Source organism: Amblyomma americanum, chromosome 1 (assembly GCF_052857255.1).
Source record: "Amblyomma americanum isolate KBUSLIRL-KWMA chromosome 1, ASM5285725v1, whole genome shotgun sequence".
NCBI classification, from domain to species: domain Eukaryota; kingdom Metazoa; phylum Arthropoda; class Arachnida; order Ixodida; family Ixodidae; genus Amblyomma; species Amblyomma americanum.
In genome coordinates this window covers 502,959,809-502,978,691 of record NC_135497.1, presented here as the reverse complement: position 1 = coordinate 502,978,691, position 18,883 = coordinate 502,959,809, and the positions used below count along the sequence as shown (strand labels likewise).

Genomic DNA, 18,883 nt, shown 5'->3' with positions numbered 1-18,883 from the left:
GTTCAAGCAGCACATTGCCCTGCAAACAAAGTGAACCCTCACTCAAGCTGCTAGATTCTACAGGAAACGATTGCGCAGAAGTAAAGCAGCTTAGACCAACAAAGCAAGTCGTAATGATCATGATCCCTTAACTAGAAGACTACTGTCTAATCTCAGTTTTAACAATTGGTGTGCACTGTTTCACAGCTGTACACAATGGGTGCTGCAGAGAGTACAGTGTGTGATGGAAGAAGCATAGCAGACTTGCAGGAACATTGAGTTTCTGACACTTGCTAATGTGTACTCTTACAAAGATGAAATACCATGATAGTAATGCTATCCTGGCACAAGTAGTAATGACTCTGCTCGAGTACATATTGATACAACTAACTAAAAGGTCTACAGACACCAAAATCTTGGTCGTGTGTTTCCGTCTTTTAAATGAATGTTTAGACATCTGTATGTAGGAACTATTTCCTGGTTTTCCAGTGTAACCATTAAATTATTCATAACTCAATTTAATCGTGATCCGGTTTCGGTTTCAACAACCGAACAAGAGCTATGGTCGTGAACAGGAGATACGGTCATGAGGCAGGAATTTACTTCCTAATGCGATCTCCTTTTGCTTACTCCCACTCTCCAATGAACAGGCACTGTAGCAGCTCCCCCAGTAGCACAAATGGGGCTCTGAACTGCGGGCCCTTGTGGGCCCAGCACGGGCTGCCCATAGGGGCCCGACGTGGGATATGTGCGGGATTTGCAACTCGGCATCAGGGGGGACCCTCAAGGGCTGCCCAGTTGGCTTACTGCATAGCCCCACAAGGCTCCGCGCTGGATCCCCTTGAACAGGCCCGTGCCGGGCCTCCGTGGGCTAGCCCGTGCCGGGCTTCTGTGGGCTAGCCCGTGCCGGGCCTTTGTGGGCTGGCCCGTGCCGGGCCTTTGTGGGCTGGCCCGTGTCGGGACTTTGTGGGCTGGCCCGTGTCGGGCCTCCGTGGGCTAGCCCGTACTGGGTACCCGTGGGCAAGCCCGTACTGGGCCCCTGTGGTTTAGCCGTTCTGGTCCCAGTGGGCTTCTTAGGTGATACCTTGCGGGAAGTCAACAAAGGTAACCCATATAAAACCAATAGCTGTATGCCTTTGGGCCCACCGACCCAATTAGACTTAAGGCCCACCTTGCCAACCCAGAGAGGCTTTCTTCACTTCATCAGTATTTTTTGTGTACATGTTACTACTGAAATCACAATGCAAGTAAGAATGCTTCTTATTTATTTATTTGTTTTTGCAAGACATTTTGGGCATTCTTGCATACAAAGCCCCAATTACTGGGGTGAAGGGTCTGCCCCTTCATCCGAACTTTTCGACCACCATCCCAGTCTCTCGCCCCCAGCACGAACGCAGCCACTCTGTTGTTGCCTTCCATGGTGGCTGTTGGGATTCTGCGCTGCATAGCAGATGTAAAAGTGAACAAATAAACACACACATCAAATTGATATTCAGTATGGTGGATAAAAATCACTTTCCAAAGTATTATAGTCACATCTTTCAGGAAATGCTTCAAAGCCGTATGCAATGCTTCAATGTGCAATGCTTGAAATATCAGCAGATTTCGTTTGCTGTTAATATCCGTAACCATAATAAACATAAATATCCATAATAAGAATAACCGAAAGGTGCATGAGCCATTAAAGGAATATAGACACCTAAATTTATTGCGTGCTTTCTTCTGTCCAATGATGCGTTAGATAATAAAATACATGGATTACCAGGTAGTACTTGCCTACAACCCCGCTAAATAATTTATAATCGAATTTCTTCTCTCATGCTGTTTTGGTTTCATCGACCGAACGCCGACTGACTGTCGTCAAGTTGATGTTTTGGTCACATGATGCAACTAGAAAAACTAATACAATCACTGATATGTAGCTTTAATTGACTACGACATTTAATCCAGCCTCTTCCAAGACCTGGAATGACAAAAATGACCTGTCGGGAATAAAATAACCGATTTTTTATGCCTCATGTGAATTAAACACCATCTACATGTCACAGTCATCATTCGACTGATGAAACCGAAACAGCGTCAAGAAGAAATTAAATTGCAGAAAAACTGCACATTGCGCTAGTTGGTGTTGATCCATACAAAAGCGCAAACACACACGGACAATGTAAGAGACGAGACACACAAACCAGCGCTGAACTTACTACAGATTTTTTATTAGGAAGAAGCACGTCATATATACACACACGAAAAAACAGCGCACATGTGCGATGTCAACAAGACTCCTAGTGCTAGTAAAAGGCAAAAACCGCTTTAAAAGCATGTGTGTATCTGCAGAACCGCTACCCACTATGTAGCATAATGACTTCTCGAAGCGATAATGTAACAGATGATGTACTCACGCACCCATTACTTTTTCCGATAATATGAAACGCCTCAGCTACTTCTCTAGTGCGCTGGTCAGAATGAGTGAACAAGACATCAGTATCGTAAAAAAAATGGCGTACGTTTGCACGTGAAACAATGCTTAGCTAGGTTAGTTTCTTTCCTAAAGAATTAGCGTGCTCCATGAGCCGCACGTTAACGCAGCGGCCAATTCGACCTATGTAGGTAAGGCCACAGGACTGAGGGATTTGATATGCTACGCCAGTCTTCTCTTCTACGCCATCTATTTTCATGATTTATGTTGCAAGCATTTCTTCTGCGCCCTTCATGCTTTCTTTGAACTGCTGCCCCCACTCTCTAGCTTGTTATGTGCAGGGAACAGAACCTTTGCCCCATGCTTGCTTCCCACTCTTTTTAATCCGGTGCGATAGCGTGTGGACATATGGCATAACCCACTACCTTTCTTCTCCCTTCTTCCGAACTCTTTTCCAGCCCTGAGGTACTTGCAGACGATTTCAGCTCATGGAGGACTGTCTGCACTTGAAACGAGAACTGAGTCCCAGAAACCAGCTTACCTACATCTGTCTATTTGGGCTAATAGACAGGACATCATTTTATGATAAGATTTCTTTACTGCCATGCCTAAGCATCCCGTAACGATGCCACTTTTTGCAAGCTTTGAATGAAAGGACCTGTAATTCGAAAGGGACTTTTCACTTCTAGGGGAATACTGCCAACAGACATGGTTGGGTTCGAAAGAGAATTTTAATTAAGGAACTGCAGGACTCTTTCTTGAAGGACTTCATGTGTGAACCTCAGCTCCAACCAATTACATGCAAAACTATGAACATTTGACACAAATTCGGGATTCACGGACCTAGCCAGCACCAGGTAATCATCCACATAACAGAAAATGCATATGCAATAACCGGCTAGATCAGTCTCAACTTTCATATCAACCCTGCTTAGATAAATGTTACTGAGAATGGGAGCTACCTTGGCACCTATGCACACACCCCATTTTTGCATATAAAGATGACCATCCCACTCAACAAACGTGTTACTCAGGTAGTAAGATAAGAGTTAAAGAAAGAATCCCATTGTGATTCCACACTCATTTTGGAACACGCATTCATCGCTCTCATCCGTAATACAATGCTGAACATACTGGATTAGTTCAAAGTGTGGAAGAGAATAAAACAAATCAACCACATCTACACTAAAACCATCACATAGAGCCCGCCTCTGATTTCAGAGGAAATCCGCTACTGCCTCAGAATTACAGTGGACGCCCAATAAACGAAACTCGGTTAAATGAAACTTACGGATAAACAAAATTAAGCAGGGTTACTTGGTTGGTTTCGTATATCTGCAGCAGTAAAATTCTTCGGATAATTGGAACACCACTAACGTGTTACCCTCGGCTAAACGGCACAAAAGTTAAAAATTTGGAATCCTCCCGAGCGTATTTGTGCTCGCATATGTCAGCGGCAGTCTCGCAACCATGAACAAATTCTTCGCAGCCAACGCTATAGCCGGGACAAGCCAATCCTGTAAGTCGCTTGATAATCTTGTTTTTGTTGTCGTTCTGCGTTAGGCCTACGTGCGACCGGTGTTGTCGGTGCGTCGACGTCATGGAAAGCGTTAAGAAGCGGCCGCACAAAGCGCTCTTGCTTGAAAAGAAGTTACAAATTCTGCAGGAGCTTGTTCGAATTTCCCTTTCAAGAACAGAAGTTGCGAAGAAGTTCGACATCCCGAAGTCGACGCTTTCGCAGATCATGAAAAACAAAGACGTCATTCAAGGAGCTGTCAAGTCTGGGACCTTCGCTTCCAACCGGATGCGTATGAGGACGACACCGTATGAAGAACTTGAAAAGGTTCTTTTTCTGTGGTTTAAGCGTGCGCGGAGTGCCAGTTTTCCCATAAGTGGACCAATTTTGGAGCAAAAGGCGCGGGAGATAGCCCTGCAAATGGGGTTGAGAATTCCTGCGTCAGCGACGGATGGCTTAGCAGATTTAAAAAGCGCCATGGTCTAGTCTTCAAAACCATCTCAGGAGAAAGTAATGCAGTGAATAGAGAAGTCTGCGCTGACTGGCAACGCGGACGGCTGCAGGAGATTTTAAACAGCTATGAGCCACGAGACGTATTCAACGTCGACGAGATGGGCCTCTTCTACAAGAAGCTTCCATCGAAGACTCTCGCCTACAGAGGCGAAGCCTGTACAGGTGGGAAGCGCAACAAAGAGCGCATTACCGTGCTGGTGGGCGCTAATATGGCAGGCGATGAAAAGTTAAAGCTGCTGGTGGTAGGAAAATCGAGACACCCACGTTGCTTCAAGGGCATTTGAAATCTACCTATGGCCTACACTGCAAATGGGAGAGCGTGGATGACAACAGCAATTTTCGAAAATTGGCTGCGGGAGGAGGACGCAAGGTTTACGAGACAGGGCAGGAAAGTTGTCTTCATCGTAGATAATTGCCCTGCCCATGGCCAGGACGGAGGGCTGAAGTCCATCAGCCTTGAATTCCTCCCTGCCAATGCAACTGCTGTCATCCAACCAATGGGCCAAGGAGTCATCCAGAACGTCAAGGTTCACTACCGCCGCCAACTGCTTCACCGCATGCTGCTTTGTGCTGACAGTGGAAAGGATTATGTCATTGACTTGCTGTCTGCTATCCACATATTGGCCCGTGCCTGGGAACAAGTTCAGGCAACAACAGTGCAGAAGTGCTTCCACCATGCAGGCTTCGAAGCACACGATCCAATAGCCCATGAAGAGGCAGGTACTGCTGATGAAGAAGCAGACACTATACTTAATCAAATAGTGCCCTCTGCCCCTTTCTGACGACAAGACTATGAGGACATAGATGCAAATGTATGCACCTGTCGCGAGGAAAGCATTGAAGAAATTATTGCAGAAGTGCAAGCCGAGGACCACTCTTCCTCCAGTGATGAGTGCGAGGACCCTGTGCCCAGTGCGGTGCCAGACAGCGCAGCTAGGAATGCAGTTGCACTTTTGCTACAGTACTTTGAACGTGAAGGGAGCGCAGAATTTTCGCAAAGCCTTTCAAATATGCACAGTTACTTTGTTAAAAAGCAACTGAAGAATGTAAAACAGACCACAACTGATTCCTTTTTTTCTTCACGCCCAGGTCAGTAAGGGCTGGTGCAGTGTAAATAAATATTTCTACATGAAATATATGTGCTTTGCTTAAATGAAACTTCTGATAAATGGAACACTTTGAATCCCCTTCAAGTTCCGTTTAAGAGGAGTCCACTGTAGGTACGAGAAACGGATCCTTTACGCGAAGTGACGACAAATGTTTGCGAAGATAGATAGACACAAACAACTGCCAAGAATTGTGCTCAGATACGCTTGCCCGGAAACGCACTTTAAGCTTGTGCATCTTAGCACTAAAGAAAATTTCTAGCACCGATACTGATGTCTTGTTCGCTCATTCTGACCAGCCCACTATAGAAGTAGCTGAGGCGTTTCATATTATCAGAAAAAGTAATGGGTGCGTGAGTACATCATCTGTTATATTATCGCTTCGAGAAGTCAATATGCTACATAGTGGGTAGCGGTTCTGCAGATACACACACGCTTTTAAAGCGGTTTTTGCCTTTTACTAGCACTAGGAGTCTTGTTGACATCGCACATGTGCGCTGTTTTTCCGTGTGTATATATATGACGTGCTTCTTCCTAATAAAAAAAATCAGTTGTAAGATCAGTGCTGATTTGTGTGTCTCGTCTCTTGATCCGTGTGTGTTGGCACTTTTGAACCACCACTATGCAATTAAATAATAAATTATTTAGTGGTCGTACATGTATAGAATGTCTAACGCATGGTTTGAAAGAAAAAAACGCACAAGCAAAAATTTGGTACCTATAGTCCTTTATATTTGGATGGCTACTCAGTAATTGATAACGGAAGTGCTGAAAACCACACCAGGCAGATTGAAAGTAGCTTTTTCCTGCAATTAGATGGTGTGTTCACAAAGTGTCTATAACCTTCAGAAGATTCGTATGTACTCACCAAAAATTGCGCTGTACAGCCGTAGGTTCTTCAACGCTTCTTTTTCGCCCCGCCTCTTCAATGTGTACATAAGGGCCACAGGAGTCTTCACTAGTCTTCATTATAAGTTTTGTAGCCTCATCAGCTGGCTCACTCCCAATGAGTGCTAGCTTTTTGATCTGAAATAGATTATACAGATTATACAAAGTGAACTATGCCACGAAAACCATACATTGAACCATTCATAATACTCCCTCTTCGAGGAACCATGTGCAAGTCAACAAAAAATCAGAAGGATGTAGAACAGGATAATACAGAGGACTCTGAGACCTATGATCACAGTGGTGTGACTCAGCTTAATGATAACAGAATTCTCTGTTGTCTTCGAAATGCCCATCTTTGCATCATCATATTAACTTCCTTTTATGCACGACTCAATGGCATACACTTCCCAAACAATAAGACAAGGGGGAAAAAGTGAAGCCATTACTTTAAGGCCACCTTGAACCATGGCAAAACTGTAGTCTGTAGCTAAATGAGTGATGTAAGAACATAACCGTCAGCTGCCACTATGAACAGCAAGGCTAACGCTTGTGCTAATTTCTTGTAGTAGGCTAGATATTATATACAGCAAATTCTCTTTCAAATACACTTGTACAAAATGAAGCTTTCAGGTCTACAAATCCAAATGCAACATGAGGCAATTTCGAAGTCCCAACTTAATCTGAAGTGGACTCACCATATGTAGAGGGCTCAAATTAACCTACAGCTGAACAAAACACTATGCATCAAAATTATATTGAAAGGAATCAATACGTTGCCAGTAGTTCATAGGCACAATTGAAAGAAATGCCATATACCCAGTCGAAAAAAAACACCCGCCCGTTTCTGGTGTTTACACCAAATTGGCTTTTTTAGACACGGGTTCTGGTGTGACCGTGTCTGGTGTTCCGACCAGACCAGGATTTTCAGACACGGGTCCTGATGTGGCGTAGTGAGGTGTGCTTTAGTGTGTTCTGGTCTGGTTTTCTGTGCTGTGACCCGGTTGTCTAATACCGGCTCTGGTGTGGTTTCGTTTGGTGTTTCCTGGTGTGGTCGATGTACCATTCGATTTGGTGTGTTTGGTATACCGTAGAATGTCTTGAATGAGATGCTGTGAGTTTGGACATACTATCGTGAGAAAAATTAAGAGATCCCAGCGAATGCATGCCAAATGGTGTAAAACAGCAAGCACTCCTGATGTCGAGTCAGGTGCACTAACATCCATCAATCTCGCTGCGCCGGCCTTGATGGCACGAGCATTTCATCAGATGGCACCTGCACGCAGTTAGGCATAGTATGGCACACACTCGCAGCGTCATAATTTTTCACATGATTGTACACTGGAGCATGCACATAACCACATCATTTCTGTTCTTGCCGAAGAGCAAGCACGTATCGTAAAGAAAGAAAAAATGCTCACATTTGCACAAAAGCGTCCTTAGCTTCATTGGTAGACAAAATTGGCAGTATAGTCAAGATGGAGGCCCCAAGCATCATAGCGTGCGTCTTTCCTGGCAAAGTCGAATAGGTTGAATTTCCCTGATAGCAGCTTGACTCCAGCTGTGTAGCCACAATGCCTGAAGAACAACAGAACAAAATCACGAATTTGTGTGAAATACACTATAATAATCACGGTGCAAAGACAACCAGCAAATACTGCTATTAAATTTAGCTCAGTGGTGCAATTATACAGTACACATTCAATACGACTCGCAATGCCTCTACAGTAAATCAACTGACTTCTGCTTTATAGTAAATCAATGCTACTCACATAAAGCAGCCCACTTGCATTAATTTGCTTGAAATCAGTATCTGGATGAGCAAGTATTTCACACTTTCATTCACACAGTACAACATGGACAAGGGGGAAGACACCGAAAAACACTTTGAGGTCCCTCCTCCCTTGCCCCTGTTCATCATCATGCTGTGTGAATGAAAGTGTGAATTATTGCGTTGTGTTTTTCTTTTGTATTCATAGCTAACTGCATATATTTACAATACAGTTGGGTATGCCTGCATCATAATCTGAATTCGTCATATTTTGGCATTGCAGCTGATATTGAGCATGACAGTCCTTCCAACACAGTCAGGCTTTCTGAGACAATCAACAGCACTCTAGCATCTCCGGTAATTTGATTCATTACCAGGCTCAGAGATACTAATACTTGGTAGCCTAGAGAAATAAATTGATATGGAAATTCTACTGCTGCAGAAAACAAAAATAGGAGAAATTAAGGAATTACAGCAATGATTACAAGATGCCCATAAAGATGGGCACAAAAGGAGACAAGATGTAGTTCGACTAAAAAAAATATCTGATGCGAGTATATTTCAGGGTGACAAAATCCATGTTTTGAGACTTTATGCGCACAGGGTGCAGAACTGTAAAGCCCTGCATGGCTGGCTGCATCTATTTAGAAGACCATTCCTCTTAATTTCTTCCAAAAAAGTGGCAGGAAATCATAAAAAGCCGACTGCGGAAATTTATTTTCAGCTGAATGCCGCATACAAAATGACAAGGGTGGAATGTTAATGATTCGAAAGGAAATCTTAAACAAGATGCGATGAACTCTGGCACCGGTAAAACCCCAACAGAAGCGCAAAAAAAAGCTGCCAGATTATTTTTCCTGCTGAATGTATTAAAACCAAAGCTGCCTGAGCGCACGAGTTTTGTTTAGGTATAGCTTGCTATGCACATCCTGAGCCTCTGGTGCAGTTGACTGCAGAGTACCTGCAGACACTTGCACACATACAAAACCCACACTAGATTCTGCGTACTGTGCATTGCCCACTATAGTGCCTAGCACGCCCTGTCTTCCAGTGAGATGCACTTCTTTTGGTGCATCCAAGCATTAAGGTTCCAGTTATAAAAAATGTCTGAGTTGATTATGAGTTAAGTGAATAAGCTTAACAACTTGACTGGTTCTAAGCAGGCAGATCACTTGCAAGATCCGCTTCTCACAGCAAGGCAGAAAACAATAATGGCTTCAGGACACTGTAGTGCAGGGCTCCAAATTAGTTTAGACCAAGTGGGGTTCGTTAAGCTTCGCTGACATTGTATGGCAGACCGGCACCTTTTCCAAAGTAGCAATGTTTACTGCCACACATATACGTAACTCACTAGTCGCATGATTCCTCCCAACATGTATGCAACAAAATATTGCAACCGCTTCGAGCCATCTCTACAGGCCCCGCTGGCCGTCCCTGCTAAGTGTGAAAAAAAGTGGCTAAGATATGCTTTGTCATATTCAATGCTACAAACTATTTTTACAAAGCATGCAGCAATGCTAGCAAAAGAGTGCTCAAGCACACCTATGCTTGAGTAAAAAGTAGCCAAAATCTTTTTACATGTAAAATGAAGTAGCTGAAGTTAGAACATGACTTGTAAAACTGTATGCATAACAGCTCGACAGGAGAGCAGAGAAGGTAAGGGCAAACAGGGGTTCATTATGGGCTACATGATGGACTCTAACAGTCACTTCCATCATGGCATCTGACAGTTAAACAATAGGCCAGCTAGCATTCAATTCAAGCTTATTTTCATGCAAAATGCTTTCAGTGATGGCTACAAGTTATAACATACAAATTTTCGTTGTTAAGTAGAGGCAACCAGAGGATTCATGATAGCAAATGTGGCGGCACCCACGTATGCCTATACTGAATCAGCATCACTTAGGCCTCAGTAGCTAAAATCCAAGCTTCAGGGCAAATGACTGCTAAGTACCGTCCATCTTCTGTTTCCATGGCATGAGAAGTACATATTCACTAAAAGTTGTTCATTATGAGTAATTTCACTGATTATGCACTGCCGCACTGAACATAGAGCCTAGGCTTTTAAGCTGCTTTTATCCTCACACGAGCTAACTGAACCCATCAATTAACCTCCTGTAAATAAACTTTCACATGAAGACATCTACAATTATTTGATCACGTCTTGTATGTCTGGCATTATCCTTTGTTTGGCGCTTTCATATTATAAACCACTAACAAACCTGAGTCGTAATTCTCACATACACTGATGGAGTGAGTATATGCCCCTGAGATAAATCCAGCTACAGCTAGCAATTACCTCTCAGTGCATCCATTTTCACACTACAGCGCACAAAAATACACGAACGAAGAGGATAGACACCACGGACACCGGACATAATTTTTGTGCGCTGGAATGATGTCTCATAATTCTTCCCAGAACCGACTATCCCAGCCCTCTATTCTGAGCCTTGTGGAGAACCTTTTCCTTGCCTTCCGCTGTCACCTCCTGAGCACTTGCCACTGGAACTGCAGAGTACAACTGCTTCTGTTGACCAGATGGGAATGGCAGTTCTCTTGTGAAATACTGCATAAATTGGGATTCCCTTCACGGTGTCATACATTGCCTTCTCTACCTTGAATTCAGATGCACCTAAAGGAAAAAGAACACGCATATAAAAATTCTTAGCCATATTTGCAGCCAGGAATATGATAATAATTGTATTTGTATGCTTCACAGCAACAACAGCAGTATGCTTTAACGCCTGTTGAAACAAGAAAGTAGAAACCATTTCGTTTATTACCAACACAAGACTTGCACCTTGATGTTGATGGTGTCATGCAATAGTGGTGAGTTCTGATATGAGTGTGAAGTACAAAAGGCAACTGCTTGCTTCGAATTTTAGAACATGCAACTTTAACTGCACAATTATTGAAAAGGAATTGACTTCATCCTTGAAAATCGCAGATTAGTATGTGTGGTAGCAAATACTGAAAATAAAAATAGTAGGAGCACTGCCAGTGTTTAAATCAACACGCAGTGACTGGTTTGGTTTATATGGGTTTAACGTCCCAAAGCGACTCAGGCTATGAGGGACACCGTAATGAAGGGCTCCAGAAGTATCGACCACCTGGGGTTCTTTAGAGTGCTCTGACACCGCACAGTACACGGGCCTCAAGAATTTCGCCTCCATCGAAATTTGACCGCTGCGGCCGGGATTGAATTCACGTCTTTCGGGCCAGCAGCCGAGTGCCATAACCACTCAGCCACCGCGGCGGCTTCGCAGTGACTGCTAAGAGCAATTTTCTAATTGCAGTTCTTGCCCATGCCCTTGTCAAGCAAGGCACTAATGCCGGTTGACCTGCAGTAAATCTAATGTATCCTCAACATGCTGCCTAGTTAGCAAAGTTCTTGTAGTCAAAATTGAACGAAACATTACTTATTTTTTCAGCTAGAAGCGCATGAACTATTGAGTCCAAGGCAAACAACTTAGTGCCTTAGAATAGTGTTCAACGAGGGGCCCACACGCAGACACTTGACTTGCCACTGTTTCCTTATACAAAGTAATACAGGAGTGCATGGCCTGTGCTGTTCATGGTAAGAAATACAAAATATAAATAGAAACAAAACTGAAGTGCAACGAAAAATTAGAGACAAGTTCTGTCATTACACCTTATGTGACACTAGAGAGTACATATTCATAAAGAAGTAGTAAAATGGTCATTTTGAAATTTTGCACAATCATGAAATTGTCATGAGCACAGTCATTATGCCTTTTCTTCACACAAAAGGTTTCCAGCGGCTCCAGTGCACTTCAGTTTCTTTTTAGTACAGTGCCTTTAAAAGACAGAAATTGGTCAAGGGCCACAAAATGGTAATAACTGTGTATCACCATTTTCATATCTATGCTTCATTACTTTTTAACACAACCTCCAATATGACCCACATGATTTGCTGCAGGAGCAGGATTCCAGTGTGCACCACTCACATTCAATGAAGGACCTGGCTGCCTTTTCCAAGTGTTATACTAATTTTCACAATGAAAGTGTCGTTGAGCGAGTTTGACAGCAAGCAAAAACATGATTTGAACCTAATAGCTTAAGGAAATTTTAAAGTGGTCCGTAACATTATGCTTGTAACAAGACAACTTCAGGTGTAAATACTCATCAAAGTTGCCATCAGATCTCAGCTTTGGTGTGCTCATAAAGGGAAGGTGGGGTGCTTAGTTATAATGACCAATTGTCACGGCTGGTACATTGTGCTACCTACTTCAATGATGAAGGATGTGACAAACTATCCTCCAAAATCTGACATCTGGCATAAAGGCTGAAAAGCAAAAGAAAATGAAGGACCACTAAGACCTGAAATTATTTCCTACTTGAACAGTTATGCACATCATAAAGAAAGCTGACAAACGGCACGAAGTTATACTGGTATTTTGGTCTCAGATGCTCGCTCATTTGAGCCTCAGTATCCTAACTAAAGCAATAAAAAAGACATGACTGTTGAAGGCATCATAAGCTCCTGTAAAGCTCATCAGCAGTGAGAAAAACAAATTCTAACCTTCATAATAATATAAAAGCCAACCAATGAGGCCACTCTGTCAGTCACCAACTAAGAGACAATGTACAAGCTATACACTGTAAATGCACAAACTCTACATGAGAGCAAGCATGCCCTGCACTTGTGAAACAAATTTTTGTCAATGTAAGATTCTTGGCAACAGTAGGCATCACCATTAATGGCATGTGCTAAAAAGGAAGAGGGCACCTTAATGATGTTGTACAATTTAGAATTCAGCCTTTCAGTAAACTATATTTTGTCTAGTACCATGAGCACCGTCAGAGGAGAAGGCAAAAATGAAAGGAAAGCGGCCAGCTGTCATGAGGCCTGCCACAAAAAAACACTGAACTGAAGCGGTGCACAAACAAAAAAGAAGGAATGCACTATGCGATTACAGAACACAAAATAACACAGGAAAACAGGGCCCAACCAATGAATGAAAAGAGAACAACAAAAAGAAGGTAAGCAGTACTGAACACTGCTGCCTCTGCAAATTGAGAGCAGTGAAATAGAAAACACCTAAAAAATAAGTTTCAAGGACTATAAAAATGCAACTTTGGTCACATATTTTTTTAAACGCTGCATTAGACATTAGAATACACGAATCCCCAAATGGTATTTGCCTATCATTAAATAATTTATAATTCCATTTCCTTCTCTGATGTTGTTTAGGCTTGATCAGCCAATTGATGGCTGTGATGCCTAGTTGGCCTTTAGGTCTGCTGAGGCATGGAAAAGGCTACAATATAAATGTTGATATGCAGTTTTAATTCACTACAACACCTAAAACAGCCTGTTTCAAAAGCTGGAATGACAACAAATGCCATAGCAGCAGTTATATTACCAGTTTTCTTGCTTTTGCCATGACCTGAAAACCAACTACACGTCGCAGCCATCGTTCGGTTGATAATACTGAAACAACAAAGAGAAAGACAATTATAAATTATTTACCAGTCATAGAGCAAATATCACGGGGTGGTCCATGTACAGGTGCGGACAGAAGTAAACAGAGCGTGCCACACAAGAACTGCGTGTCAGCGCCGCCTAGCCAAACCAGGCGAGAGCTGGAAATCGCCACGCGCATGTGCAGGCCCGCTTCCGGCGCGACCCTCTCAATGCTCCGCTTGCCTCGCATTCGTCCGGCGTCTGTGTCGTGCTGATGATGATCATGATTGGATGGTCGTGCTCTGTGTAGCTAGCGAACATTTCGGAAAACAAAGACCGCTGTCTTGATAAGGCAAATTTCGCGGGGACAGCTCTACCATTAAGCCGCTTCGTTTGAGACAGCTGGAGGCATGTTTGCGCCGCAAACAACCCGCATGTTTCGAACTTTTGCTGCCGCTGGGACTCTGCTGCGTCTCACTCGCAAGCAAACGCGCTCGAAACACTCGGCATACTGCCGCCGTTTTGTGTTAATTTTCTACAGTTATCACTGATGATTCGCCTGGTTCCTACCAGGCGCTGACGCAGCGCTAGTGTATGCACCCTGCCTGTCTCCCCCGAAACAAACTGCCCCTATAATGGATCCTGCTCTTATCACCAATGAGACAGTGCGCTGCGTATCGCGCTGTCATGTGCGAAGCAGAGCTCATGGTAATCACTTTGCATGCACCTTTGGATCTTAGGATGACTACAAGCACCCGCTGTCTCACCCACATGAATGCCGCGGCAGCAGTGCGTCACTGTTGCGTGCCCCGCGTGCGAAATTCGGTATGTAAGTATCCGTGATCGCCCACTAATCAGAGTATGAGCCACGACAGAACCCAGCAAGTGATCCAAACTCTTCTGTACGAGCTGTATTACTTCACAGCTACCGGTTACATATAGACATTGGTCTGTTTGAGAATATAGGTGTGAAAACCCAACAGCTGCATCCAGCACATTTGGAAGCAGTCACTATCCTTGAGACGCTGGATCGCGCTGCAAAAAGCGCCAAGAGCGGCTGTTTCATGTCCTTGTAAGCTGACCTCCTAGGCGAGGTTCCAATGCAGGAGCACTGTGGTGCAGTACAGACACACAGGGCGCATGCTTTGCCGCTCCGTCGGTTCCTCGTAGGAGCAAGCCGAAAATGAACGGTAACTGTATAAAAGATCCCGAAACTGCGGTGGTGGATCGAGTGCTTTTGAGTTTATTTGGTCTATAGCGAGATGGAAATGAATCCCAGAAGCAACTAAAGTTCGAAGGACGCGCGCTATTTGCAATGGAAACGCGCCACAGCTGTCACAGATGAAACGACATAATGATAGCGTCGCCCCCGCGGGATTTTTGGCTTCAAGGCAGCGGTCTGTGCGCTCCGAAATGCCCGCTCGCTACTAAGGGCGCAACCATCTGATCATAACCATCATCAGCGTGACCCTGACTATGGCCGAATGAGAGGCGAGCGGAGCAATGAGAGTTGCGCTGGTAGGGGGCCTGCATATGCGTGTCGCGATTTTGAGCTTACGTGTGGTTTTGCTAGGCGGCGCTGAAAAGCAGTTCTTTCTTGTGCGGCGCGCTTCGTTTACTTCTGTCCGCGCCTGCACATCAATGTCTAAGGCACTTGAAAAAAGACGCAAGCAAACATCTGGTGTCCATAGTATATGCAGTTTCTTTCAAGCTTTGTTGAACTATGATATCAGGTAGCATGCCGAAAGGCTGAGTCAAACAGGTCACTACAAGCTCCTAATTTCCTGTAAGTGTAACAGAGCAAGTATATTCACTGAACTTGCACAGTGTCATCACCAAGGAAGTGAAATGGCAAAAAAAAAATCAGAACTGACCAAGATAATCACAGAGGTAACAATTTATGGTGAACATTCACCTTTTTTCATTTAGCACTTTTAGCTTTTTTGTGCACAGGCTATAATTCAACAGACCTTGAAGTAGTTTGCAGTAGACGGTGCTTATTTTCCAGTCAGATCTAGAGGCAGTAAAAATATTGCAACTACAGTGAAAAGTTCATTTAACAGTACCTCTTGCTGGACTAGTTGGTGTAACATTGTGTAACAAAAGTAAAAACAGCGCTAATGTTTACATAAACAACACAGAAAGAACAGACAGGACGGGCGCTGTCCTGTCTGTTCTTTCTGTGTGGTTTGTGTAAAAATTAGCGCTGTTTTTACTTTCGTTATACAGTGAGAGGCCACAGAAGAGAAGCTGCCAAGCTTCAAGTCCAATTAATGTTTCTCATCTTTGAGGTGCATTCATAGCTGCACTATATAACACCATTCATATTCTTTTCATCAAGTGAAATAAAACGTATTTGCTGGACCAGTCTCTGAGGAGTGCCATGCGACACCGGCATTACTGCAGAAGCTTGACATGGTTATCCTTCTACTATGAGTGTCTATGAGGAGTGCCATGGGAGATGGATACTAGAGGAAAAAGAATAAAAGCATTGTTCTCATGCTGTAATATCACCTTAGAATGCTGCCCTGTAGCCCATTACTTCATATTGGCATTTCTTAAAGCCTGGCTGCATTGAAGGGGGTCTCTAGTGACTCGAGAACGGGTGGGGAGGGAACTAGAGGGAGAGAGAGAAAGCGGCTGAGCTGAGGCTATGCCATTGTGCTCGCTGTTGCTTTGTAGCCTTGGAGTTGAGCAGCCAGCTCTGGACTCAATCGTGGTATGAGGGTGCGGGTTACCCTTTTTCTTCCACCCTGTGTGTTGTGCTGTCAACGTTGCATTTTTTGCGTTTTGGCTATAAGAAAACGTGTTAATGATTCTTGCTAAAAATCACCACGAAATTTTAGAAATGACAGGAGAAATGTTCCAACCACCACTAACAAGAAAAAGAAAATTGGTTGATTGCTTCGGATTCATACGCTCCTTATAAGCATTCTAGTACAGGAAGTCTCAGATTCCTCGTTAGTTCCGTAAGGGTTCCGAGGCCAGCTGAGACACCCCTGTATATAAGCACTGCTTCTTTCTGAGCATGAAACTGGCACTATCTGATGATGACCTATTGAGAAGAGACACACACGTTATTTTGAATAGGGGAATGCCAATACATGCCATCAACGTTCTGGTCCAAAGCAGACATTGCAACACACTGATCTCAATGCAGAGGTGAAAAAAAACAGATCTGAGAAAACTCGACACATACTTGTGCTCTGCAATGTATGCTGAACAGGCACAGACAAGAACAGCTCCAAATCTCGACAGTGGAGACATCTTCTCCGATGAAGCTCTTTTCAGACCTCTTCATTACTGAAGAGAAGGCACTTCACCTGCATAACATAATTTCCAGCTGTGTATTTTGCACCCACAATGCCTGGCACTTCCTGATAATTATTTGTATTGCTGGCATTTCACACAACCACAAGAAAATGTTTAAACAGCCAAACTTCAAATACATAACGCCACTTGCCCACACTAGTTTTTATGATCAGCTCTGTACTACTTAGGTTATTCAAAACAACTTAATTTGAAAGGGTTACAAAGCGCTCTTTTTCTATGGCTACTTCTTCGTCATCATTTAGCAATGACTTTTATTCACGGCCGCCAGCAACTAAAAGAACTTTACAGCTGCAGGCAACGGTACCAATGTTACAAAAGTGATCGAGCAGGCAGCTACCTGTTGTGGTATCGCAGTGACACGTCGCTTCAATTCACTCAGTCGCTTGCATGGCTTGACGCGTCACACCCCTCCCACTCTGAGCTTGACAGCTGGTGTAATCGGCTCGTAGAGGTGTGTTATAACCTTAAGACGCCACATCAGATTACTATAAAGACGCACATACGCGTAGCGAATAACAGAACGCTAAACAGACCGAGCGGCGCACGCTATCGGCAGTTCGCAACGGGCCGATACTGGCGTCAAAAACACGCGTGCAGGCAGTGCACGATCACGCCCCACGTCGAATAATGAACAGGAAGTCGGGCAACCACCTTAACGAAAGCCCAAAACATAGTCACGCGCCTTGCTGGGCGGTATACAATTGTCACATTTACATTTAGGACTCCTACGCGCGCCTGCCATTCAGCAAACGCATCTATGCATACACCTCGGCGCTCGCGTCGCAACGCATACACTGTGAACACTGACGGACCAGCAGTTTGCCCCGCCGCGGTGGCTCAGTGGTTAGGGCGCTCGACTACTGATCCGGAGTTCCCGGGTTCGAACCCGACCGCGGCGGCTGCGTTTTTATGGAGGAAAAACACTAAGGCGCCCGTGTGCTGTGCGATGTCAGTGCACGTTAAAGATCCCCAGGTGGTCGAAATTATTCCGGAGCCCTCCACTACGGCACCTCTTCTTCCTTTCTTCTTTCACTCCCTCCTTTATCCCTTCCCTTACGGCGCGGTTCAGGTGTCCAACGATATATGAGACAGATACTGCGCCATTTCCTTTCCCCCAAAACCAATAATTAATTAATAATATTGATGATTCGATGTGGAATGCACTTTGCTGCCGCGGAAACAACCAGTGACTCACGCGCAATGCCGAAGGGAAACGAACAGGACAGAGCTGACGAGCCTCGTCCCTTCCGCTCCTTCTCGCCTTTGCGCTCGCTCGTTTATTTTCGCGGTCACAAATTGCACGCACTCTTGCGCTACAATATGGGTCTCACCTGGAAACGAAGACTCTACGAATTCCAGTAACCGCTTTCTTCTCTTGCTTTGCGGCTGCTATGGTTGAAGTCGAACGTGTTGTGGAAACGAGGACTCGACGCATTCCAGTAACCGCTTTCTTCTCTTGCTTCGCGGTTGCTACGGTTGAAGCCGAACGTGTTGTATGAAACGGCTCCATGCTTCTCGGCGTGGTCACTTTTCACAAAGTACGCGAACGGCTGCATTGCTGACACGCGGCGCAAGCTACTATAAGCAAAAAATCCAAACGGAAGTTTGAAGGAACGATTTTGAAATCAGACACAAACAGCACACGAACAGCAGCAGCACGGAGCACGGCACGGCGCGGCGTAAGGCCTAGCCGGATATCACTCTGGAAATGCACCGAGGGAGAGGAGGGGAAGAGGGTGTGCTGCGTCCTGCCACGTGACCTGGCAGCAGCGCGCTGGATTTGAACGGCGTTGGGAAGCACGCTAGGTGCTGGCGCGTGGCTATTAGCGTGGCGTCATGGTAAATATATACTGCAAACTGTTACAAAATTGCAGCTAGACTAAGGCGCTCCGCGCCTCCGTGCATCATTGCCGTGCAGTTTTCATGTCAAAAG

At 44.5% G+C, this 18,883-nt stretch overlaps 1 protein-coding gene across 8 annotated transcripts; it reads right to left on the bottom strand.

The window, feature by feature from the left end:
* Positions 1-1,231: 1,231 nt before the first annotated feature.
* On the bottom strand, positions 1,232-18,659 carry LOC144116133 (uncharacterized). 8 transcript variants are annotated; one of them, XM_077650832.1, is made up of 7 exons: positions 18,282-18,659; positions 16,817-16,940; positions 13,577-13,644; positions 10,662-10,821; positions 7,840-7,996; positions 6,399-6,556; positions 1,232-1,419 (listed from the first exon to the last, which is right to left on the bottom strand). In XM_077650832.1, the coding sequence occupies exons 2-5, from the start codon at positions 16,882-16,884 to the stop codon at positions 7,864-7,866; spliced, it is 429 nt and encodes a 142-aa protein (XP_077506958.1). In that variant the 5' UTR covers positions 16,885-16,940; positions 18,282-18,659; the 3' UTR covers positions 1,232-1,419; positions 6,399-6,556; positions 7,840-7,863. The 8 variants fall into 8 exon arrangements, with proteins under 8 accessions (XP_077506958.1, XP_077506959.1, XP_077506955.1 ...); XM_077650833.1 differs by lacking the exon at positions 6,399-6,556; XM_077650829.1 differs by lacking the exon at positions 16,817-16,940.
* Between the last annotated feature and the right edge of the window lie 224 nt (positions 18,660-18,883).

Bases quoted from the DNA above. Each gene is read 5' to 3' on its own strand.
- LOC144116133 (XM_077650829.1), bottom strand. From the start codon at position 18,460: ATGGAGCCGTTTCATACAACACGTTCGGCTTCAACCGTAGCAACCGCG. The intron at 10,822-13,576 runs GTAATATAACTG...TTTTTCCTTTAG, and splicing joins TGGCAAAAGCAAGAAAACTG to GTGCATCTGAATTCAAGGTA. The intron at 7,997-10,661 runs GCAAGGAAAAGG...GTTGTTCTTCAG, and splicing joins TCAGGAGGTGACAGCGGAAG to GCATTGTGGCTACACAGCTG.